The sequence below is a fragment of the Neoarius graeffei genome, chromosome 24, assembly GCF_027579695.1.
Source record: "Neoarius graeffei isolate fNeoGra1 chromosome 24, fNeoGra1.pri, whole genome shotgun sequence".
Classification (NCBI taxonomy): domain Eukaryota; kingdom Metazoa; phylum Chordata; class Actinopteri; order Siluriformes; family Ariidae; genus Neoarius; species Neoarius graeffei.
In genome coordinates, this window is record NC_083592.1 from 7,055,815 (window position 1) to 7,079,249 (window position 23,435).

At 44.9% G+C, this 23,435-nt stretch overlaps 1 protein-coding gene across 2 annotated transcripts; it reads left to right on the forward strand.

Annotated features, from left to right (window-relative positions):
* Positions 1–22,570, forward strand: LOC132872818 (uncharacterized). 2 transcript variants are annotated; one of them, XM_060907908.1, is made up of 2 exons: positions 1–55; positions 1,296–1,782. In XM_060907908.1, exon 2 carries the CDS (start codon positions 1,312–1,314, stop codon positions 1,780–1,782), a length of 471 nt encoding a protein of 156 aa, XP_060763891.1. In that variant the 5' UTR covers positions 1–55; positions 1,296–1,311. The 2 variants fall into 2 exon arrangements, with proteins under 2 accessions (XP_060763891.1, XP_060763892.1); XM_060907909.1 differs by lacking the exon at positions 1,296–1,782 and adding an exon at positions 22,057–22,570 and having other exon boundaries at positions 2–55.
* Positions 22,571–23,435: the final 865 nt, after the last annotated feature.

Sequence of the window (23,435 nt, forward strand, 5' to 3'; positions counted from 1 at the left end):
GGAAAAGGAGACTGAGGACAGAAAGGAAAGAAAGACAGAACTGTTGACTCAAAAGGTCAGTTTTACTCTATTTTAAATTATGTGCAATTGAATAATATGTATAAATTCGAATAAGGTTAAATATTATATTTTGGTTTGGATAAATAAAGTCTCCAAATGAGTCACTGATACAAAGTTAAATCTTAAAGTAAAATAAAGTAAATGTGACCGTGTGTTCAGGAATAATTTACCAGGAGAAATCATTCTCATCTCATCTCATTATCTCTAGCCGCTTTATCCTGTTCTACAGGGTCGCAGGCAAGCTGGAGCCTATCCCAGCTGACTACGGGCGAAAGGTGGGGTACACCTTGGACAAGTCGCCAGGTCATCACAGGGCTGACACACAGACACAGACAACCATTCACACTCACATTCACACCTACGGTCAATTTAGAGTCACCAGTTAACCTAACCTGCATGTCTTTGGACTGTGGGGGAAACCGGAGCACCCGGAGGAAACCCACGCAGACACGGGGAGAACATGCAAACTCCACACAGAAAGGCCCTTGCCGGCCACGGGGCTCGAACCCGGACCTTCTTGCTGTGAGGTGACAGCGCTAACCACTACACCACCGTGCCGCCCAAGAAATCATTCTAGTTGATGGTTTACTGAAACAAATAGTTAAAAATTAGTTATTTCATAAACCATACAGCTGTTTGGTGTGTCATTGTCATAATTGTCTTCTTCTTCTTCTTCTTCTTCTTCTTCGTGATCCGAGTTCACGGGTGTTCAGCTTAGGCTTGAGCCCTTACCCTTTACTCACTGAAATTCCTCCAGATTCCTTGAATCGTTTAATGATATTATGCACCGCAGAGGGTGAAATATCCAAATCCCTTCATATCTTTATTTAAGGAACATTGTTTTTGATCATTTCAATAATTAATGTTGGCTAGTATAACTAACAAGTCGTATAAGTAGTGAAAGATTCACACATCAAGTGAAAAGTGTTATTTAATGTCTTCTAGACCTGTTCATGTGATTTCAGAGTCTCTTTTTGTATATAACATCAATAAAACTGAACACTTAGCTTACATCACAATCATTTCTGCTCAAAAATAATACATAAATTAAAAAATACAGAACTATCTGTAGAATGCTAAACAGTGCTCATAAGCTCCCATTACTTGTTAACTACATTTGTCTCATAGCTCCAGTAAAAAGATTATGAAATGATGTTTGTCTTATTAATTATATGTGACGTGGAATATTTGCATACATTTGATTCTTATCAGCTTTGATGTTATTTCACACACAGGTCAGTAATAGGGAATATGATGAAGCTCATCATCAAAGACCTAAATGGAAAAACGCAGGTTGTGAATGTGTTGCCAAGTACCACCATTGGTGAACTCAAGCAACAAATTGCCACTCTCTTTGGGGCAACAGCCTCACGCCTGAGGCTTTCAGACAGCAGCGGTCAGATCCTGGACCAGATTCAGAATACGGTGAGCGATTATGGTCTGAGTTCAGGATCCACTCTGATCCTACTGTTCGCCAAGACCCCCGTGCCGTTTCAGGTGTTCGTGAAGAATGAGAAAGGACAGACAAAAACATATGACATCGCTGATGATGAGACTGTCGATCAGTTGATGGCAAAGATCCACCGGAAAGAAGGAGTACCAGAGGACCAACAGCGGCTGATCTACAGTGACCAACAGCTCAAGCGTGGCATGAAGCTGAAGGATTACAACATTGTCTCTGGAAGTACCATTCACATGACCCTCCGTCTGCGTGGAGGCTGATGGGAGAAAATACGTGGAGCTTGTTCTGTCCTATTTAACACAATAGGACAAAACACCCTATATGTCAAGAAAAAAAAAAAGAAGCAAAAATACCCAGTACATGTTGAATGTGCATATAATAATCATTCACTGACAGCCAGCTCATTCTCCTATTTAACCACCATTTTGAAAAAAGTAAAAACATCTGGAATCTTCTTTGCTTCTCTTTCTTGACACATTTCTACAGAAGCTAAATGGTTAAATATATTTATTCATTTATTTTTGTTATTTATTGTTTAACAACATGTTTATAACCATCTTTAAATGATAATAATGTGCCTTTTTGTTTAGTGCCAAGAACAAATCATGCTTTTGATTGTAAGTGTAAAGTGTTTATGAATTGATTACATTCATTCAGGGTTTAAAGTCTTTTAGGATTTGCAATATAATAATGTTTGGAAACGTTAAAATCAACTTCATTTTAATTTGTGTCTTTACTTGCTCCATTTTTTATTTACCTTCTGTATTTATGTTCTCACTTGTCTAAATATTGCTTTATGTTACTTTGTTTGTTTGTTTGTTTGTTTGTTTGTTTGTTTGTTTGTTTGTTGATAAAATCTATCAGCAACAGAAAGCTTATTTAAAGGCAGTTTGTAACTTTGGAGTGTGTAATCACTGTAACCTGTACTGTCTGCTGTTCACATGCTGTATGTTCATACTGAATTTATATTCGGTGTTTAATTTGTTCTTCACTCATTCCACTGTCATCTATTTATTCTTTTCTCCCTCTTACATGGAAAATGTTATGACTTGATGAATCTGAATCATTAATGATGTTACATTCTGACAAACTGCTTTAATAAATTATTGATTTGGATCAGCACTCTTTCTGTGATGTGTATTTTCTTACTGATAAATCTAAATAAATATAATGATAATGACCATACACAAATGCATATTTAGACCTTAAAGCAGAAGGAAGTCCAGAACCCAGATCTAGGTAATTTAACTACCAACACGTTCTACAGTAAACATCGAGATCTGTGAGTTTACTCCACATATTGAACGCACCAGATAATTCTGTTTGACAAAAGCAAGGCAGTAGAACTGAATCCAGTATTACAGAAAACACACAGAACTTCTCAACAACCCATGAGGAAGCACTCAGAGCTCTGCCCTCTCATTGGGAGATGGGAGGGTTTTTGTGAAGTTGCATGAATAGACCAGTAGGGTGCAGTCAGAGCACCTGTATGATCCTGTGCTTTCAAATCCCTCTAGTGTGTGAGAGCTTTGCTGGTTGTGGTGATGGTTTAGAGGAGGCAATGGGCTTCACCTTCTTCTCAAAACGATATCCTGCTGGTGGACAACATCCTTTCAGGGTGGGACTCGTAATAAAAACACATCCCTCCCCACACTCCTCTGACTGCTATCTGTTCTGCACATGCAGACTTCAGAAACAAATTCTTCCAGCAAAAGAATAAATATAAAACAAGTATCCTGGCACCTAATTGACTACATCATTGTGTGGTGCAAAGACTTCACCGATTTCCTGCTAACATGAACTCTGAGTAGGGCGGCACAGTGGTGTAGTGGTTTGCACTGTCACCTCAAAGCAAGAAGGTTCTGGGTTTGAACCCAATGGCTGACGGGGGCCTTTCTGTGTGGAGTTTGCATGTTCTCCCCGTGTCTGCATGGGTTTCTTCCGGGTGTTCCAGTTTCCCCCACAGTTCAAAGACATGCAGGTTAGGCTAATTGGTGGCTCTAAATTGACCATAGGTGTGACTTGTCCAGGGTGTACCCTGCCTCTCGCCCATAGTCAGCTGGGATAGGCTCCAGCTTGCCTGTGACCCTGCACAGGATAAGCGGTTACGGGTAATGGATGGATGAACTATGAGAGGTGCAGACACCAAATTCCATGTAGCAGTGCAACAACCTTTCCAATTGCAAAAAACAAGCAAGAAGATGCCATACTGAGCTTACTTAAGAAAAGCCAAGGCTAGAGCTGTGTTTTGATGCACCGTAGCTCAGTAGCTAATGGAGATTGAGCCATCTTTGGCTTCGGCATCCATGGATACAAAACTCAGATGCATACTCTCCCACGCAGACAGTATGCAAACTCTGCACAGGAAGGCCCTTGCCGGCCGCTGGGCTCGAACTCCGGACCTTCTTGCTGTGATGCAACAGTGCTAACCACTACACCACCATGCCACCCCTCATCACTATCATATAAAAAATATATATATCTGTCTCACTGTCGAATTACATGTCCATCCTGAGACACCAGTGACGCTGAACTCTTCTGCTCCACTGACTTGTCCGATCTATCCTGCTGCCCTACGTCTGGCTGGAGTCTCATCACATTGCCCCTGTTGAGAACGACCTCATATGGACAGTTGAAAGTCACACTTGGAAGATGCTCTGGACTGCTACAGTTTTGCTATGATCGCTGAGGACTACAATCACCGGGATAACTTTAGGACTACAGCTGTCATGAACAGTTTTGAATCAAGTTTCCATCAAAAGAAAGCAAGCACAACTTTATTCATCACACACTTGTGAAATTTCCTCTCTGCATTTAATCCATCTGAAGCAGTGAACACACACATATGTGAGCAATGAGCAGCCATGCTAACAGTGCCCAAGGCCATCCCACATTAACCTAACTGCATGTCTTTGGGGGAAACCAGAGCACCCAAAGGAAACCCATGCAGACACAGGGAGAACATGCCAACTCCACACAGAGAGGCCCTTGCCAGCTGCTGGGTTCAAACCCAGGACGCTCTTGCTGTGAGGCGACCATGCTAACCACTACACCACCGTGCCGCCTGTAGATAAGCACTTTATAACTTCAACAAATTTCCTGGTTACACAGTTTTACTTTGTGACTCTACAGGACACAGTTAGAGAAGTGAGTTATTTATAATTCACCCTGTTATCACCCAGATGAGGATGGGTTCCATTTTGAGTCCGGTTCCTCTCGAGGTTTCTTCCTTGCGTTGTCTGAGAGAATTTTTCCTCACCACCATCACCTCAGGCTTGATCATGAGGGATACATTTATTAGGGATAAAATTAGCTCATATGTTTATGCTTTTTAATTTTCTGTAAAGCTGCTTTGTTGCAGTGTCTGTTGGTAAAAGCGTGATACAAATAAACTGATTTGATTTAAAAGGTTGGGAGCTTCTGTTCTCTGGGCTTCAAGCCTGGGGTTTGGCTCAGTGACGTGCGGTCAGGGGCGGCAGGTGAGGCAGGGTCTCACCGGTCATCATCCAGCCATCATGAGATGTAATGAATGTAAATAATGATAACAATAAAGACTTGTCAAATCATCTGTGCTATATATGCCATTTCTGTATGATTCAAATAATTTCAATCATTTTTGCGATCAAAATCGCCGTATTTGCCTATTTCCTATTCAATTGCAGCGAATATGCAGCGACGTGAGGCAGCACCAAGCCGTGCCTCACGTCAGATTGCGCAATCCCTTGTTAACTGGGTTGAGTGTGTGCCTTTTGCTTACTCTGTGTATGCTACCAACGTAATGCTGTATTAAAATGTTTTTTATACATTGTAGACATGTGTATAATACGTCCTCACTTTCCTTATAATATGTAATGTTTTCTATGTATGTGTATCACTTATTTAGTGCTAACAATTTGACATAAAGCCACACTGAAAAGACATGAGGTGAGGCAGGCAGTAGCTCTGCCGCAGTGCAGAGGGCGTACGTGAGCTCAGTTATTCTTGTTTGATGGTTGCTTCTTCTCTACGTCATCACATAAAGTTTAATTTGGACTGTTGTTGGCTTGTTCCGATTGACTGCAACAAATTAATGGAGGATGAAATAGCTCAACTGAAAGGTTTCTCAAAGTTGGACTTGCCAAAAGTTGCAGACGGTCCCTGAAGTGGCCAAGTTACTTGAACTGGCCCTCACTATACCGGCTACAACAGTGTCCATGGAAAGGTAATTCTCTGCTCTGAAAAGACTCAAAACGTACAGTCGTAATTGCACCGGCCAAGGACGTCTTTCATCCCTGGCAATCATCGCCATTGAGACTGAGAGACTTTTAAAACTAAAAAAAGACAAGGAGGATTTCTACACCAAAGTCACAGAGATTTTCGTCCAGAAGGAGCGGCGCATGGACTTCATTTACAAGTAAAGGTAAGACCAGTGTTCGAATCCTGTGTGTTTGTGTATGTGTGTGTGAGAGAGAGCATCCGCCGTGATGCTGTGCCTTGTGATGGATGTATGTGGCACCGGCCGTGGTGCTGTGTGGCCTGTTCTGTCTGTAGCACCGTGGTTCGTGTGTTTTTTGTCTGTGGCATCCGCCGTGGTGCTGTGTGGTTTGTCTGGCATCCGCCGTGGTGCTGTGTGGCCTGTTGTCTGTGGCATCCGCCGTGGTGCTGTGTGGTTTGTTCTGTGTATGGTACCCGCTGTGTGGCCTGTGTGGTCCGCCGTGGTGTTTTTTGGAGGTAGGCTACTGAACCGCCATTCATTTTTCATTCTTCCTTGGCCAAATATGTACCTTCAAATGTACCTTATGTAAAGAATGCTGCTATGAGATATGAAACTAATCGGTATTTGGCAAATATTTTGGTGCATATTTGAAAATCTGATTTTGAAAAAGCCAGTGCCTCACTAGCCACAAACCTCACCACACGTCACTGGGTTGGCTGGATATTCAGAGGCCTGTTCTGAACCCAGGAATGGATTTATACTCTTGCTCAAGTCTGTGTTGACACATATTATTCACAGGGTCTGTGGAGAGTTCACCTGACTTCACAGGTTTTTTTTTTTTGTCTGACATACACTGTGAATTTTGGGAATAAGTGTGTACTTTTCAAAACCATGTCCCATAAGATAAACTCTGGCCAAACTCTAAAGCCGGCGTCACCAAATGGCGGACCGCGGTCCGGATCCGAACCCAGACCTGTTATTAGAGTTTAACGGACCGTTTCTATTTTCTGCGCGACGTGTTTCGCATTTACGGTAGTCTCATTTTGAACTGCGCAGCTTTCCTTGCCTTCACGGTAGTCAATGTTCGTACACAGGAAACGCACAGACCAGTCGCGTGCAGTGTAACTCATCCCACGTGACTCTACTCAGCCAATCAAATAATGTATTCATAGCAACATTGTGAGGGGAGCGCGCGTGTGTGTGTGTGTGTGTGTGTGTGTGTGTGTGTGTGTGTGTGTGTGTGTGTGTGTGTGTGTGTAAAAGTGAGTAATGCCGCTTTTCCAGTACCAACGCGGCTGAGTTGGGCTGAGCCGTGCCGTGCTGAGTCGAGCTGAGTCGAGCTGAGTGGGGCTGTTGGAGTTGCATTTCGACTACAACCGCGCTGAACCGTGCTGGCTGGAAGTGGGTGGACACATTGGGTGGAGTAAGCGAAAGTGGGTGGACGTCAGGTGATGTCGTTAGGCGGCGCAAACAGTGACATCAGTGACCTTTTAAGCGGTAGTCTCACGACCCGGATAGTAAACAATAAACATGGAGGACATGGAGTCGTTAGTGTTGCTGGTCTTGGTGCTGTGGCTTGTTGTCGCCGACAACGCCAACAGATACTGGCAAGAGCGTATAGATGAGGAGAGCCGCATAAGGCTTCATAATTCTCGTAATTCTCCTTCTTCCGTGTTTACCGTGTTTACAGATCCCAGTGTGCTCGCGGGGCATGTGTGGGCATGTGATGACACTCCTCCTCACCAATCAGTGCACAGGGGAGTGTCTGCTCACGCCCCCAGCCTCACTCAGCTCGGTTTGGCTCGCTTCAGCCCCACTCCAAAACCGTGCGAGTTTTGGGGGCTGAGCAGGGCTAAAGCGAGCTGAGTCGTGCTGTTCTTAGATAGTTGAAACGCGAGCCGTGTCGGGCTGAAGTGAGCAAGCGAGCTGAAGTGAGCTGAAAAAGGGTAGTGGAAAAGGGCCATTAGTGTAAGTAAATAGAAACACACACAGAGGCGCGAGGAGACAGAGAGAGATACAGCAGTGTGAAGAAGTGAATGAGGGAAACAGACATGGCGTGCTGTAAAATAAGGAGAACAGACAGAAAACAGAGCTTTTAATGCAGAATGGCAGACTCGGATATGTTCACACTTCCCACAGGAAGATTAATCACCTATTAATGTTAATTAGCTGGGTATAACATTAATGTAGTAGGTTTACTTCACGCTCATCTTCCAAATATATGGTAGAGTATACAGTATGTATACACTCACCAGCCACTTTATTAGGAACACCCCTACATCCACCTGCTGTTTTCTGCAGTTCTCTAATCAGCCGATCCCTCGACAGCATCACGATGCATCAAATCATGCAGATACAAATGAAGAGCTTCAATTAATGTTCACAGTGTTCAAACATCAGAATGGGAAAAATTGTGATCTCAAAGTGTGACTTACTTTCACTGGGGCAGCATGGGTGTTGGTTTGAGCCAGATGGACTGGTGGTTTGAGTATTTCAGAAACTGCTGATCTCCTGGGGTTTTCACACACAACAATCTCTAGAGTTTACACAGAATGGTAACTCATATAATCACTTTACAATTTTCTCTAGAGTTTACACATATAGTAACTCATATAATCACTTTACAACCGTGGTGAGCAGAAAAGCATCTCAGCATGCAACAGAAAACAGAAGAACACATTGGGTTCCACTCCTACAGCCAAGAACAGGGATCTTAGAATCAACAACAAGTTCCTATTAAAGTGGCCAGTGAGTGTCGTATATACTGGAGAAATGGCATAATATACAAGTACACCATGACAGTGAACATTCCAGAAGATGTGATGTAGTGCATTAGAGAGGGCGTTTCCCATCCCAGGACCTGAGAATTCACTTTCTTCATAACATGCCAGTTATTACTGATTGTGGCAGCGGGGGCGTGGTCAAGCGCCGGTCTGTGACAGGAGGGCGGAGCCAGGGAAGGTGAGTGGCAGAATCACTACACCTGATGGTAATTAACCTGTGTTTGTGTGTCTTCCCAGTAACCGCGCCCTATTTAAGGAGGCAGAGGGAGAGCAGAGGAGAGCTCTTCCCGGGACAAGAACACAGTGTGTGTGTGTGTGTGTGTGTGTGTGTGTGTGTGTATTTACCAGAATAGAACTGTTGTTATACTGAAAAGTCTGGCAATAAAAGCCTATTCTTACCTGAAGCTTTGTCCTGCCGTCCTCTGTGCTCCACCCACACCTCAGAGAGCTCTACAGTGGTGCCGAAACCCGGGAGAAAGGTGGAGCACCAACCCAGCAGCCCCATGGAATCCTCCCCGTTCGCGGACCTGGTCCACGCCCTCGCCACGGCTCAGCAAAGCCAGCACCAGGCACTCGTCACGCTCTGAAAGGAACAAGAGCGGCGCTTCGAAGCCCTGGAGCTGGCCCAGCAGGAAGATCGCGAGGCGTTCCGGCATCTCCTCGCGTCGGCGGGGTCCACCAGCGCCCCGGCCGAGGGCCCGTCTCCCCTCACCGTGACCAAGATGGGCCCGCAGGACGACCCCGAGGCGTTCCTCACATTGTTCGAACAGGTCGCCGAAACCTCGGGTTGGCCGATGGAGCAGCGCGCGGCGCGCCTCCTCCCCCTCCTGACGGGAGAGGTGCAGCTGGCTGCGCTACAGCTCCCCGCCGACCGCCGGCTGGCCTACGCAGACCTTCGCCGGGCCGTCCTCCAGCGCGTGGGGCGCACACCAGAACAACAGCGCCAGCGCTTCCGCGTGCTGTGGTTGGAGGAAGTCGGCCGGCCGTTCGCGTTTGGCCAGCAGCTCCGGGACGCCTGCTGGTGGTGGCTGAGGGCCGACGATCGCGACGCTGAGGGAATCATCGATCAGGTGGTGCTGGAGCAGTTCATCGCCCGCTTACCAGCTGGAACCGCGGAGTGGGTCCAGTGCCACCGCCCGGCGTCGCTGGATCAGGCAGTAGGACGGGCGGAGGATCATTTGGCGGCTGTTCCGGCGGCAGGACAGCCGACGACGTCTTCTCTTCTCTCCTCTTCTCTTTCTCTTTCTCCCCTCCCTTCTGTGTCCCGTCCTCACCCCATTCCCCCACCACGGAGACGGGGGCCGGCTCCACCCCAGCCAGCCCGACGCACCCATGGTACCCTCCCGTTTCTCCCTTCTGTGTCTGTCTCCCCCCCCCCCCCAGGTGAGTGAGCCCCAGAGCACCGGTGCAGAGGGAAAGCCCGGGCCGGTTTGCTGGCGCTGCGGGGAGCCGGGCCACCTGCAACAACAGTGCGCAGCAATGGAGGTGGGCGCAGTGGTACGGATCCCCAACGCGCCAGAAGCTGCCCTCGATCGGGCCGGAGCGTATCGCATACCGGTGAGTGTCCAAGGGGCTACATATCAGGCATTGGTGGATTCTGGTTGCAATCAGACCTCGATCCGCCAAAGCCTGGTGCAAGACGAGGCATTGGGGGGAGCACAGGGGGTGAAGGTGTTGTGTGTGCACGGGGATGTTCACAGCTACCCTTTGGTGTCGGTCCACATATTTTTCAGAGGGGAAAAATCTATAGTGAAGGCGGCAGTTAATCCTCGCCTTACCCACTCTTTAATTTTGGGGACTGATTGGCCGGGATTTCGGGGTTTAATGATGCGCCTACTAAAGAGTGGGTCCTGCCATTTGACAGGGGGAGGTCCCGGTGTCGCTTTGGCTGGAGCTGCTGTCGCAGAGCCGTCTACGTCATCTCCGCGACAGAGTGAGGAGCCGCCGGCTCCTCCTCTTTCTGTTGGGGAATCCCTCGTGGATTTCCCATTAGAACAATCGCGAGACGAGACTCTGCGACATGCGTTTGACCAAGTGAGAGTAATCGATGGTCAAACGCTCCAGCCGAATGCCACCCCGTCCTTCCCCTATTTTTCTGTTATGAAGGATAGATTATACCGAGTGACGCAAGACACTCAGACGAAAGAGCGAGTCACACAGCTGTTAATTCCAAAGAGCCGCCGGGAATTGGTATTTCAGGCGGCTCACTTTAATCCCATGGCTGGACACCTAGGGCAGGATAAGACACTAGCCCAAATAATGGCCCGATTCTATTGGCCGGGGATTCGCGGCGATGTCCGTAGGTGGTGTACGGCGTGCCGCGAATGCCAGTTAGTAAATCCAGCGGCCATTCCAAAAGCGCCTTTGCACCCCCTACCATTAATCGAGACCCCGTTCGAAAGAATTGGGATGGATCTCGTCGGGCCATTAGATCGGTCAATACGAGGGTACCGCTTTATATTAGTTCTGGTGGCTATGCAACGCGATACCCGGAAGCGGTGCCTCTTCGCAATGTCTCAGCACGCAGTATTGCGGAGGCCCTCTTCCGCGTCATCTCCTGGGTTGGAATCCCGAAAGAGATTCTGACTGACCAAGGCACCTCGTTTATGTCACGAACACTGAGCGAACTGTATGGGCTATTAGGTATCAAGTCGATCCGCACCAGCGTTTATCACCCACAAATGGACGGTTTAGTTGAACGGTTCAATCGCACCCTCAAAAATATAATCAAAAAATTCATAAGTGAGGACACACGTAACTGGGATAAATGGCTCGAACCCTTGTTATTTGCAGTGTGAGAGGTCCCCCAAGCCTCCACGGGGTTCTCCCCGTTTGAATTGTTATACGGGCGTAAGCCGCGCGGCATTTTAGATGTGCTGCGAGAAAATTGGGAGGAGGGACCTTCACAGAGTAAAAACGAAATTCAGTATGTTATGGACCTGTGCGCAAAACTCCACACGCTCACCCACCTAACTCAGGAGAATTTGCGGCAGGCCCAGGAACGGCAAGCCCGCCTGTACAACAAGGGCACGCGCCTTAGAGAGTTCACTCCGGGAGATAAGGTACTAGTACTGTTGCCCACGTCGAGCTCCAAATTAATCGCCAAGTGGCAAGGACCCTTTGAGGTCACACGGCGAGTTAGGGACGTCGACTATGAGGTGAGGCGAACGGATGGGGGGGGCGCTACAGATCTACCACCTCAATCTGCTTAAACTCTGGAACGAGGAGGTCCCCATGGCGTTGGTGTCGGTAGTTCCGGAGAAGGCGGAGCTGGGGCCGGAGGTTCAAAAAGGGACATTGGCATCACGTACCTCTCCGGTCCCCTGTGGAGACCACCTGTCCCCGACCCAACTCATGGAGGTCGCCCAGTTGCAGGCCGAGTTTTCGGATGTGTTCTCGCCCCTGCCCGGTCGCACTAACCTCATAGAACACCACACAGAGACGCCCCCGGGGGTGGTAGTGCGTAGCCGCCCTTACAGGCTACCCGAACACAAAAAAAAGGTGGTTTGGGAAGAACTTCAGACCATGCTCGAAATGGGCATCATCGAGGAGATCCACAGTGACTGGAGCAACCCGGTGGTCTTGGTACCCAAGGCCGACGGGTCGGTCCGGTTCTGTGTGGACTATAGAAAAGTCAACGCGGTGTCTAAATTCGACGCGTACCCAATGCCTCGTATTGACGAGCTGCTCGATCGACTAGGCACGGCTCGCTTTAACTCGACACTGGATTTGACGAAGGGATATTGGCAGATCCCCTTGACTCCATTATCCCGGGAGAAAACGGCCTTTTCCACACCGTTCGGCTTACACCAATTTGTCACACTTCCTTTTGGACTGTTTGGGGCGCCCACTATGTTTCAGCGGCTGATGGACAGGGTCCTCTGGCCCCACGCCACCTATGCAGCCGCATATCTTGACGATATTATCATTTATAGTAATGACTGGCAGCGACACTTGCAACACCTGAGGGCCATCCTTAGGTCGCTGAGGTGGGCGGGTCTCACTGCCAACCTGAAGAAGTGTGCGATTGGGCGAGTGGAAGTACGGTATCTGGGCTTCCACTTGGGCAACGGGCAGGTGCGTCCCCAAATTAATAAGACAGCTGCGATTGCGGCCTGCCCGAGGCCCAAGACCAAAAAGGGGGTGAGACAGTTCCTGGGGCTGTCTGGCTACTATCGTAGGTTTATACCTAATTATTCGGACGTCACCAGCCCGCTGACTGACCTCACTAAAAAGGGGGCGCCAGATCCGGTCCAGTGGACAGAGCAGTGCCAGCGGGCTTTCTCTGAGGTAAAGGCTGCACTGTGTGGGGGGCCACTATTACACTCCCCTGACTTTTCTCTCCCTTTTGTGTTGCAGACCGACGCGTCGGACAGAGGGCTGGGGGCAGTGTTGTCCCAAGAGGTGGAGGGGGAGGACCGCCCCATCCTGTACATTAGCAGGAAGCTGTCGGTGCGTGAGGGGCGCTATAGCACGATTGAGAAAGAATGCCTGGCGATCAAGTGGGCGGTCCTCGCCCTCCGTACTACCTGCTGGGGCGCCCTTTCACCCTCTGTTCGGACCACGCGCCCCTCCAGTGGCTCCACCGCATGAAAGATGCCAACGCGCGGATCACCCGTTGGTATTTGGCACTCCAACCCTTCAATTTCAAGGTGGTCCACAGGCCGGGGGCGCAGATGGTCGTGGCGGACTTCCTCTCCCGTCAAGGGGGGGGGGGAGTCGGCTGCTGGCCGGACGGCCGCCCGGCCTGAGTCGGGCGGTGGGGGTATGTGGCAGCGGGGACGTGGTCAAGCGCCGGTCTGTGACAGGAGGGCGGAGCCAGGGAAGATGAGTGGCAGAATCACTACACCTGACGGTAATTAACCTGTGTTTGTGTGTCTTCCCAGTAACCGCGCCCTATTTAAGGAGGCAGAGGGAGAGCAGAGGAGAGCTCTTCCCGGGACAAGAACACAGCATGTGTGTGTGTGTGTGTGTGTGTGTGTGTGTGTGTATTTACCAGAATAGAACTGTTGTTATACTGAAAAGTCTGGCAATAAAAGCCTATTCTTACCTGAAGCTTTGTCCTGCCGTCCTCTGTGCTCCACCCACACCTCAGAGAGCTCTACACTGATTTCTCCAGAATTGAAACTGACCGAAGCTGAGATGGAAGGGTCAATAATTCATCTGAATGAAAGAATGTGTTTTATATCATTAAAAGGGGATTACTACACATTTTGTGAAAATAGTTATCTGTAACTAAAAGCAAATCTGAAGTCATTCTGAGGTACAAACAAACAAACAAACAAACAAAACCTGAATATGAAAATCAGGTAACATTAGTCATATTAGTCCTGTAAGACATATTAAACTAAATATATTAATCCCTGAAAAGTCAGTATGTGTGTATAGTATATACTGGTGGATTTTGTAATATGTAAAGTAAACCAAGGCACTGAAAATTCCAGAAGCTGTGACGTAGGGCATTAGAGCGGGCTTTCCCCATCACGTGACACATGCCTTCATTTTTCTCACATCATCCCATTTATAATTCATTTATTTTCTCCAAAGCTGAAACAGACTGAGGCTGTGTTGTTTTAACTCCTGTTTCCAAACATAACATGCTGAATGGAAACAGAAAGCTCCTGAGTAAGATGCAGAAAGTGAATCCTAACTGAGGGGGCGGGGCCTGCTGTCATTCTGCTCTCACCTGCTTAACTCCCACTGGTTATCCTGTAAATAAGGGGCGTGGTTGTGGCACTGTTACTGTTGTTAACTTACACCCAGCTGGAAAGGAGGTGCAGTTGGACTTGGTTCTGGGAAAAGGAGACTGAGGACAGAAAGGAAAGAAAGACAGAACTGTGGACTCAAAAGGTCAGTTTTACTCTATTTTAAATTATGTGCAATTGAATAATATGTATACATTAGGTTAAATATTATATTTTGGTTTGGATAAATAAAGTCTCCAAATGAGTCACTGATACAAAGTTAAATCTTAAAGTAAAATAAAGTAAATGTGACTGTGTCAGGGTGCAGGCACTTATGGAATCGTATGGAATAAACAGGGGAGAGTGGGTGAAGCAAACTGTAGGCAAAGCCAAATTGGTAGACGAGAATCATCATCATAGAAACTGGCAGGGGTCGGTTGATTGGCAAACAGAATAACCAAGACAAGATGAGAAGATGAGGTCAAAGTAAACATGAGAACGACAAGACAGGCAGAAAGTAAACAGCTCGGTACGACAGGAGAGAAAACACTGAACAGTACTTTGCGTCTGGTGTGAGTGAGAGAGGGGTTTAAATAGAAGAGCTGATTGACGAGGAAACAAGTGACAGGTGTAATTAATAGACAGGAGACGGAGGGCACTGTAGTGCATGGGAAGTGTAGTTTGAGGTGGCCATGTTTGGAGGTTGTTTTGAGCTTGCACTCTCAACGCTGTTACTGACAGACTGTGTGTTCAGCAGGGGCGATTTCTCAGAGACAACAAGGGAAGCCGAGCTTCCCCTAAAATTCTCTCCCCAAACTGCGGCGTCTACGACGTTGAATTCTCATTAAAACAATAACTTAATAACTTAATATATACTATCCTGTAACTTATTTGAGTGATATCTGATGAACTTGTAGTTCGCTACGAGAATCACCTTTGCTGCCAGGCTGTAACCTTTCTTATTTCAATGGGATCTTTGGACTGGCAGCAGTGTTGCCAGATTGGGCGGTTTTAAGTGCATTTTGGCAGGTTTTGCACATACTTTGGGATGAAAACGTCAGCAGTATCTGGCAACACTGACTGGCAGCTGGGTATCCGTTGCAGTCTACGAGACGGCTCTGAACAGCCAATTTCGGCTAGTAGTTATTGGTTAAAATCAACAAAATTGTCACTTCCAGGGAAGCCGGGCTTCTCTGGGACTAAACGAGACAGTGGGAGGGACAAGAAGCTGGGCTGATAAAGGATTATTGGAGGTAGTGTTTGAAAGACATGAGGAGGGCGGTACTTCGGCGAGGAACACGGAAGTATGATTAGTCAGTCCCTAGCGGAGGTTGAGAACGTGCAGTCGTGTGCCAAAGTGCTGTCCGAATTTCTTTTCATATAAACGTTTCTTCTCATTGATGTCTCTGTACATTACTCTGTAAATAAATGTAAATATTACTCGTTGTGCTCCGTTAACTTTCATCCATTCTATCAGTTTGATCATTCGTGAATTCACTCGTTTATTTCATTTGTAGTTCAATCTGGTTGTAGGCTAGCTTGAGCCTTATTGGGATCTGCAGTGCTAGCTGCTAACAGAAATTGGTGAAGTCTCTGGAAAGCACAACCAGCTGGTATGACAGGGTCACAGACCATTTTCTGGAAAAGGAGCGGAGGGCAGAATTTGTGTATAAATAGTGTTCATGTTCATGAATCTGAAGTGTGTATATTGTTCAGTAATGTTAAGAGAATGGTGGGCTCTGTGTTATAGGTTATACCTGGGTATAATATTCAAGGTTCTGTGTGTTGCATAGCCTACCTGGTTATGAATTTCCAGACTGTGTTGCAGAAGATGTTCAAGGATGTGTTGCACAGCTGGGTGTTGTGTTAAAGACTCTGTGTTGCATATCAGGGTATGATGTTCAAGGCTCTTCGTTGAATAGCCAGTGATTTTGGGATGTTTGATATTTTTGATTAAGGATATGAGTGGCAAGCCAGACTATAACATGAAATGTACAAGCAAAAATACTTTCTGCCACTAGGTAGGGTTGTCTAGTTCACTATGCTAATGGGGCACACCTTTCTATGCTTTGATATCCGGCCTACAGGTTTTACGATGAAGGCGTAAAATGGGCTTCCCCTGTTTTAAAAACCAGCAGCTGCCACTGGTGTTCAGGAATAATTTACCAGTAGAAATCATTCTGGTTGATGGCTTTCTGAAACAAATAGTTAAAAATCAGTTAATTCATAAGGAGTACAGCTGTTTGGTGTGTCATTGTCATCATCATTGTCTTCTTCACTGTAAAAAAAGAATAGTTGAGAATACTTGAAATTTCAAGGCAACTGTCTGCATTAAGAATTTTATGTTTTGCCAACGATGTGCCCATGATAATCCAAACTATGATAACACTGTTATCTTTATGAAGAATTCTTAATTAAGTCAATTTTCAATTCCTCATTCTGCCAACATAGATTTCTCTTTTTGCTGAACAGTGGCATTCACAGTAGTACAAAAAGGCAATTGAGGTTATCACAGTTTTTTTTTTTTGGGGGGGGGCACTTTTTTCAGATAGGGCAATGTAGAGACAGGAAATGAGTGGGAGAGAGACACACAGGGAGGGATTGGGAAATGACCTCAGGTCGGAATTGAACCCGGGTCCCCGGATTTATGGTATGGCACCTTATCCACCTGAGCCACGATGCCCCGAGGTTATCACAATTTATCATTAAACTATACATGCCTTTTTTCATTGTTCTACACAATTGCAAAACTTAATGTACAATAAACTTCACACTTTTTAAAAAACTTTATTTCAATATTGAAGCTTTGTAGTTGTGTAGAACAATGATAAATTGTGATAACCTCAGGGGCGTTGTTGCTGAGGTGGATAAGGCACTGTACCATAAATCCGGGGACCCAGGTTTGATTCTGACCCGTGGTCATTTCCAGAGGTGGAAAGAGTACTAAAATATTATACTCAAGTACAAGTACTGTAACTCTGATGAAATTTTAATTAAGTACAAGTAAAGTTACCAGACAAAAAATCTACTCAAGTAAAAGTAAAAAGTAGATCATTTAAAATGTACTTTGAGTAAAAGTAAAACGTTACTTTTAACAATGGGTGTTTTCTGCCTCCATTGTGTTGTGCAAAAATGAAAAAGAAGAGGAAACAAGGATATATGTACATCTCAACCCAGATGTTTTATTTAAAGGAAGTGTATCAAATTGAATGCTTAGGATAATGCTGCATTAAAACTGAGACAAACAAAAAAGGTCAATACACACATTCATGTCATTTACATCACCCTGACCACACACAAAGCATTGTACACGAAATATGAAAGTAAAATGTTGCACCGAAATCTCGTAGCTTGCCTGTGTGCACTGTGTGTTATTGAACAATTCAATTCAAACATTATTTGTTTTGCTTAGTATTCCTTTCTGGCCTGTTGGATGTAGAATGGTAGGAGGACTGATCAGGTCAGGTTGGCAAGCTAACTTGCTTGCATGATTAGCCAACCGAATAACAGACTAGTTACCGTTATGTTACAGTACCAACAGGTTGCTACTTCAACATTAGCAATGCCATCCACTATTTTTGGAATATAACCAGCCTATTGTCGGTTTTACTATGGAAAGGAAACATTATGATCAGGGGCGCAGATACGTTTTTTGAACTGGGAGGGACAAAAACTGGGGGGGACAAAAAACTGGGGGGGACAAAGCTGCCAGCAAACCAACCCCAACCCCAATATGCCTGTCAAACGTGTTGTGGGTAACCATAGCAACCAAGCTCGAGCTCGCAACCTGTGCAGTCTGCGCAGCTCAACCAACCGAATATCAGTCTTTGTTTTGTTTTATGTGAGTTGTTGCAACTATGTATACACTGCTGTGCACCTCAATAAACCGAATGGTAATTAGTCTTTTGATTTTTCTGTGAGGTTTGCCTTATGCAAAGAAAGACAGCATAGACGTTTTTTCCTCCCTATAAGTGGGGGGGACCGAACGAGGTGAATTTAAATCTGGGTGGGACAAATCCCACCCGTCCCATCCTCTATCTGCGCCCATGATTAATGACAATACTTACCTCAACATGCTTGCGCAGATTAGACGTCGAATTTTTGTATGCCGCAATGGTTGTCTTCTTGGGCACACATAATCTGCATTGCATAATGAAACTGTCACCCCTTTTCTCTACAAAGCTGAAGTGATCACGTATGTAGGGCCAGGGGTGCACTTCATTACTGGAAGAAATTGCGTTTTCTGCAGGGTCGTCCACCACAGGTTCCTCGGTCTCCTCCATGTCCGCAGGGGCGCTTTATCAACACCCGTGGCCCAGGGGCTAGGCCCCTCATAGGCTACCTGTCAACCCTACCCTTACCGTTGGCCAGGAAAACGCTCTTATTCTATTTGCAATACGTGTCAAACATTTACAGTGTAAGCGCGTAATTAGCCTAGAAGCCTATGATAGGTTACGTTTGACTCAGCATAGCTGCGCAAGGCCCACGCTCACATCGCTCAACACATCCAACCACAGAGGGAGAGAAGAACGTGCGCATTATCATTACAGAGCCGGTTCTGATTATTACCACAGACAGGACAGTGATACTGCGTAACTTTCACGCAGGGGCATGGCCAGAGATAACCACACAAGCGCGCGTGCGCTAATGTAGACCTATGTGTTGTAAACATAAAACACACACACCTACAGACAAGTCCTTTTAAAAAATAAAATACATAAAAATAGCTCGGCGGCATGAAAACAAACATTCACTGCAAGACAAGGTGCCCTAGAATCGCCATCAGTTTTTAATATCTATATGGACTTTGTTGTCAGGATTGCACAGCATGAGATATCAAAACTCTACCCAGATACAGGCTTCAAGTTCAGATATTGCATTCCAAATGAGGTATCCACAAGAGAAATGCGTACGAAAGCACGAGCATCAGGAGAGGGTTGCATAACAGAGATTCTATACGCAGATGATCAGGCCATACTCGCTGGATCCATCGAGGAGCTTCAGAATATTCTTCAGTTGTATGATAAGACCTACACCTGCTTTGGTTTACAAATATCATATGTCAAAACAGAAACAATGGCTTTTAACGTCAATGAGGATATCAAATGTAAACCAAGTATCATTTCCCTTGGCGGCACTAATATTAAAAACATCCGCACCTTTAAATATTTTGGTTATAATGTCAGAAACTGTGATGAATCCTCACACTTCCTGCATGCTAGGATAAGTGCTGCATTCATGAAATGGAATGAACTGAAACACGTTCTAACCGACCACCAAATACTACTAAAAACCCGTATAAAGTTCCTAGTGGCATGCGTTCGATCTCGCCTCCTGTACAGCACACAGGCATGGCAACTATCATCCAGTGAAATTCACAAAATTGAGGTAGTGTGGCACGGCCTCCTAAGGAAAATGATTAAAGGTGGATATAAACAAAATTGCCCCTGACCAAAAGAACACTACAAATGAAGATATAGACTGGAGCTACAAGATGTCCAATGCTGACCTCCAGAAACTGACAGGAACCCAGGATATAAAACTATCCTGCTACGTACAACAACTAAAATATATTGCTCACGTTTGCCGGATGGGCAATAACCAAGTGCAAAAGCAGCTCCTGTTTGACAAAAATGGTTACAAATGGACGAAATGGGAAAATCTGCTGGGCATAGACACCCAACAGATAAGACGTATGATGATGGACAAATCAAACTTTGAGCAACTGCTGCAACTGCTACAGCAGAAGCACCCCTAGAGAGTTTAACTTTTGACAGGGGAACATGATGATGATGATGATGAAGGTACTTGGCTCGGCGGCCACATGAAACGTAAACACCATGGACAGCGGCCAAACTCATAACTCTACAGACCGAAATACACGAAACCAAGTCCTACTAGGCGCTAGCAGTAGCTGCATAAGGCAAAATCATGTGGGCCTTTCGTCAACAACAAGCCACGGCGGGCAAACATTAATAATCAAGCGTCCTTACCTTAAAACGCTGTCTTGACCACAGAACTTCTCAAGTATTTCACTTAAATCCACACGGGTTAACAACACACCCAACACAGCTAGCGAGAAATGTGGATCTGCGCTAGCTTTGTATTGCTATTCCCCTCAGTATGCTTACTCTGTCTGCTGCCCGAACTGTGACAATTATAGGCTACAATCTTTTCATCAATTTCTTCAGTAGATGCCGTTTTAGACATTTTATTATCCCCATCGAAATATGCTATTATACTAACAGGATTATAACTCAAATCACACGACACGTATTCAAATCACAACTGATTTATTTTACTGTTGGACAGATCATAGCATATCTAGCCTAGCTACACATAGCCTAGCTGCTGGTAGGCTGATAACTGATAAGTAGCTGATATTCTGAACAGATTGGTGATCCTTACCTTAAAAAAGTCTGTGACTTTAGGCAACGATTCTATCATTACCTGCATCTCTCTTTTTTTTTCCTTTTATGCGCCCCGCTAACATGTGAACGCTTCATCTTTCAAAGCCTCTAAATTTGTGTCTCTGCAGTCTGCAGTCTTTGGCGCGCTTTCGTGCGTGACGTTACATTTTGTTACATTTTATTCTGGTACAGTTGTGGGTGTTCGTTTCGCGAACCACATCCACCGTGTCTCTTACAGCAGGCTACTGTGTGCTTATTTATTTCTAACCTTATTTCTATCCGTACATTAATGTAGGCCCACGATTCCGACAGTTTATTATTTTATTTATATTACAAGGCCCCTGATTGGCTGTGGCCCAGGGGCTTGAGCCCCCCGAAGCCTCCCTTAAAGCGCCGGTGCATCGTCTGTGTGAGACTCGCGTGCGCGACAACTGTCCTTCCCGTGATTCATTTCCAGAACGCATTTCCCCTTCTCCGTTTTAGCCTTTTTTATTTTTTTATTTTTTTTACTCAGTAACGGTTGTGATGTAAAATGTACCGAAGTACACTACTTAAAAGAAAACATACTTAAGTAAAAGTAAAAGTACACTCTTTAAAAATTACTTGAAAAAGTATAAGTACACAAAAAAGCTACTCAAGTACAGTAACGCGAGTAATGTAATTCGTTACTTTCCACCTCTGTAATTAATAGACAGGAGATGGAGGGCGCTGTAGTGCGTGGTAAGTGTAGTTTGAGGTGGCCATGTTTGGAGGCTGTTTCAAGCTTGCGCTCTCAACCCTGTTACTGACAGACTGTGTGTTCAGGAATAATTTACCAGTAGAAATCATTCTGGTTGATGGCTTTCTGAAACAAATAGTTAAAAATCAGTTCATTCATAAGGAGTACAGCTGTTTGGTGTGTCATTGTCATCATCATTGTTTTCTTCTTCTTTGTGATCCGAGTTCACGGGTGGTCAGCTTAGGCTTGAGCCCTTACCCTTTACTCGCTGAAATTCCTCCAGATTCCTTGAATCGTTTAATATTATGCACTGCAGAGGGTGAAATATCCAAACCCTTTACTCTCTTTCTTTAAAGAACATTGTTTTTAATCATTTCAAGAATTAATGTTGGCTGGTATAACTAACAAATAGGATAGTGAAAGATTCACACATCACACATTCACTCCTATAGACTTGGTTGTATGGTTTCAGACTCTTTTTTTTATACTATAACATAAATAAAACTGAACACTTAGTTTACATCACAATCATTTCTGCTTAAAAAATAATACATAAATTAAAAATACAGAACTATCTGTAGAATGCTAAACAGTGCTCATAAGCTTTCATTACTTTTTAACTACATTTGTTTCGTAGTTCCAGTAAAAAGATGATGAAATGATGTTTGTCTTATTGATGATATGTGACGTGGAATATTTGCATACATTTGATTCTTATCAGCTTTGGCTTTATTTCACACACAGGTCAGTAATAGGGGAATACGATGGAGCTCATCATCAAAGACCTAAATGGAGAAATGCAGGTTGTGAATGTGTTGCCAAGTACCACCATTGGTGAACTCAAGCAACAAATTGCCACTCTCTTTGGGGCAACAGCCTCACGCCTGAGGCTTTCAGACAGTAGTGGTCAGATCCTGGACGAGCTTCAGAAGACAGTGAGTGAGTACGGTCTGAGCTCAGGATCCACTCTGATCCTACTGATCTCCACGACCCCCGTGCCGTTTCAGGTTTTCGTGAAGAATGAGAAGGGACAGACAAAAACATACAACATCACAGATGATGAGACCGTTGATCAGCTGATGGCAGAGATCTGCCAGATAGAAGGAGTACCAGTGGACCAGCAGCGGCTGATCTACAATGGCCAACAGCTCAACTCTGGCAGGAAGCTGAAGGATTACAACATTATTTCTGGAAGCACCATTTATATGACCCTCCGTCTGCGTGGAGGCTGATGGGACACAAACATGCAGAGATCATTGGACTAAAACAATTGTTCTATTTAACACAATTAAAATATTCTTAGGTAAATATGAGTTACAGATACAAGTAATGAGCAATATTTAAGCATTCCTTTTTTCACCATTATAGGCTTATTCTTCTTTGTCCAAAATTTCTAGTATTGTTCATATGTCTGAAGTGAACATTAATTGTCATCAAGTGGCATGAAAATGTAACAAAAGAAAAAGCTATGATGTAGAACTTAGAAAAAATATAATGGTTCGATTTTAGGGACTGATTAAATACCTTTTCTTTGTGTTTCTTAATCATTTATTTTGTGAATACTCATAAGTTATTTAACTTCATATATGTATAAATAAAAATATTGATCAAAATGAATGAATTGCTTTTGTTTATTTGCCCCCCCCCCCCCCCAACAACTCTGTTTATGACAGGAGATTAATCACCTATTAATGTTAATTAGCTGGGCATAACATTAATATAGTAGGTTTACTTCACGCTCATCTTCCAGTGGTAGAGTATGTGGGTGCAATTGGTCTTAAGTGATCAGTCTCATTAAATCAGTCTCATTAATAATACCTTTAATTTTGGTGTTTAATAATAAATTACCAAACAGCTAAATTATGGTATATTCCAAATTATTATGATCACTACCAATGCAGCAATAATGTATTACTTACCGTATTACATAGACACAATAGCCAATAGTATTCATATACTCTTGGGTGAAGGCAATTTGGAGTTCTTTGAGATTGTGTGACTTCAAATATATAGTAGCAACAAACAGACACACAGCACAGTTTAACAGAATAATTGAATTTATTTTAACAATAGTAGTAAATGGATAATAGCAGTTGAGTACATTATATACAAGGCATAAACAG